The sequence below is a fragment of the Alligator sinensis genome, unplaced genomic scaffold (genome assembly GCF_000455745.1).
Source record: "Alligator sinensis unplaced genomic scaffold, ASM45574v1 scaffold1_1, whole genome shotgun sequence".
Taxonomy (NCBI): Eukaryota; Metazoa; Chordata; order Crocodylia; family Alligatoridae; genus Alligator; species Alligator sinensis.
The window spans coordinates 176583-179609 of NW_005842556.1; the positions used below are offsets into that span (position 1 = coordinate 176583).

General features: G+C 40.5%; 1 protein-coding gene across 1 annotated transcript in view; it reads right to left on the reverse strand.

Annotated features, from left to right (window-relative positions):
- Nucleotides 1-544: 544 nt before the first annotated feature.
- The window catches only part of LOC102371502 (olfactory receptor 1019-like), a 24217-nt gene continuing 21734 nt past the window's right edge, over nucleotides 545-3027 (reverse strand). Inside the window, 1 exon segment of the mRNA XM_006032216.2 lies at nucleotides 545-1487. Within this exon segment, the coding sequence (XP_006032278.2) occupies nucleotides 545-1487 (943 nt within the window).

The following is a 3027-nucleotide window of genomic DNA, read 5'->3' on the forward strand; positions in this document are numbered from 1 at the left end:
AAAAACACCTTGTTTTACTTTTTACTTTAATTTTCAGGAGGAATGCAGCTGAGAAAAAATATTTCTAAACCTTTTAACCAAGATCAGCAAACAGCCTATCGGAAATGGTTGTTGGTAACTAGATTAGAGGTTCTACCGAGCCAGTGGGACAGGGTTTGGTAGTAATTAAAAGTCCCTAAGGGGTGCCTCTGGACCATCAGGGATCAATGAAACCATGGTAGGGTGCTAGATGATCCACTGTTACCTGTCTCCATTGTATCCTTTTGATATAAGATATTCACCTTTGATTATGTCTGGTCTACATGAGATGCTACCATGTAGTAGCATCAGGAAAAAAAAAAAGTCATGTGGGGACGCTACTGCACAATAACGCCACTTACTGCACAGTAATTTAGTACTTGGCTATGCAAGTACTAAATGACTGCACGGTAACAACTGTGCAGTCTGCTACTCATGTAGATGCAGCCCCTGAATATCAAAGTTATTTCTCACTCCTCTGTCTTCCTCCTATTAATTAGTAAGAAACTATTAGTGACACTTGCATTCAACAAAAAAACAGCTTCTTGTCTACCATCCTCCTGAATGCCTCTTTCACTTCCCTATTCCTCAGGCTATAGATCAGTGGGTTCAGCATTGGAATTGCAAGGGTGTAAAACACAGAGATGATTTTGTCCTCGTCCATGGAGTACCTTGAACTGGGCCGTAAGTACATGAAAGTGCCTGTCCCATAGAAAACAGTGACAGCTGTCAAGTGGGAGGCACAGGTGGAGAAGGCTTTACGCCTGCCATCAGCAGAGTTGATTTTTAAGATAGCAACTAAAATATATATATAGGACATGAGAATGGTCAGGATGGTAATTATTACTATTGCAGTTGAAAATGTGAAATGAATCATGTCAATGATGTGGGTATCAGAACAGGACAGCTTCAAAATTGGGGGCACATCACAGAAGAAATGGTTGATGATGTTGGAATTGCAGAAGGACAGTCGAAATATAAGAACAGCCTGGACTGTTGCATTCACCCATCCTGTGAAGTAGGAGCCCAGCACCAGAAAGATGCAGAACTGCTTGGACATAATGACAGTGTAGAGTAAAGGACTGCAGATGGCTGTGAATCGATCATATGCCATCACTGCCAACAGGCAGCATTCACAGGATACAGCAATGCAACCGAAAAAGAACTGTGCAGTGCACCCAGTAAAAGATATGACTTTGTTGTCTGTGATGAAGCTCATCAGGGTCCTGGGAGCAATGATGGTGGAGTATCCAATGTCTAAGAGGGCCAAGTTGCTGATGAAAAAGTACATAGGGGTGTGAAGCTGGGAGTCAGTCTTGATTAACACAATCATCCCAAGGTTCCCCAGTAGGATTATCAGGTAGATGAAGAGAAAGACCATAAAGAGGAAGATCTGCAGATTGGGATTGTCTGTGAATCCCAGCAAAATGAATTCAGTCACAGTAGTAGTATTCCTCTTTGCCATTTATCCCAGAGGTGCATATTGTGCTGAAAGAGGAAATGAATGCAGAATGAATGAAAACAATAGCAGAACATTAGAGTGATAGGATGTTGTCTTGACCAAGACAAAGCCAAGGTAGTCGACTTATCTGATAACACCATTTTTCTTTCACATACTATATTTGTTTGTTTTTGTCACACAGAAGTAGTAGCCTATCTAGAGAATTTACTCATGGCTTAAGGCTAGGAGATTTTGGCACATGAACAAGTTAACACAAGGTAAGCCAACTGTGAAGTTGCAGCAATGCGGGCCAACCTTTTAGGCAGACATTTAATAAATGAAGCCCTGTGCCCTCCCCAAATGCTGTTCTAATTCCCATTCCTTGCCTGATCTGCTCCTCTGCTTTCTACTCCCAGCCTTGTCCTTCTATTATGATGATCTGTTCTGCCTTCTGCTCCCTACACTCTCTGATGCTGTGCTGCCTTCCTCCTCCTCATCTCTCACATGCCACACATAGAGGCTGCCTGTGCCTCTTGTGTCACTCTGGCTGCACGTTGCCACTCCTGTTTTACAGCATCCCACAGCAACTGCAAGCCTTTATAATATAGTAAATGCAAAGTAGCTGAGCACTCGGTGAAAGTGGGGTCCTTGCATTTAACATGGAGTAAGTGCATACACACCGGTGGCTTTGTTCGAGGAGTTGATATTCTGTATGTTCGTATCCTAGCTTATTTCTATATCTGGACCCTAAGAACTAGGAGATCCAAATTCAATTTTGTAGCAGAAAACCACTGGGTCTGTTTCATCATAATATTACTTCATATGACATGACCACCCTTATTGGTTACCACTTACACAGAGGCCTGAGTAGCAAGATCTCAATTCAATAAACATACAAGCCATGAACACCTACACATATCTTCTGATGGACCTAACTTATTTCATTAAATAAAAGAGATTCATTAGCCAGAATGAATTAAACGAAATAGACTTTTAATGAGGAGACTGAAAGAAACAATGTTACATCCTGGAATTGTAGAGTTTGTGCTCAAGGGACTTTATCCTGTTACGTTCTGATGTTGTAGCAAAACCCTGGGTATTTCTTTTCTTTTTCTTGTTTTTTTTTTTACTCAAAAATACATTCCTTCCCTTTTTCAACCATTTCTGACACTTTCTATGCCCTCTCTATCCCTTATACGTAGTTATAGGTAGTCATAGGTAAGCTAAGTTCTTGTGTTCCATTATTGTAAAAAGCCCCTTTTTAGATGGTAAATAGTGTTCTGTTATTTTTGTATTGATTTTTACTGTTTTATATTGTATCCCTATTATGTTTGTATTGAATTTTATTGTTTTATATTGATATTGTATGATTTAGGTCTGTTCTGTAAAGTTAGCCAAAGTAATGTCAAGTCTCCGTTTTGTGTCCCCTGCCCAGGCATACCCTATTGTAATTGTGTTGTAACTATGACTCATACCTACCCCTCCTATATAAATTGGTTCCTGGATGAATGAGAGTGAATGAGAGTGCTTGAGACATAATGGTAGCAGACCTAAAAACAGCTCCTGCT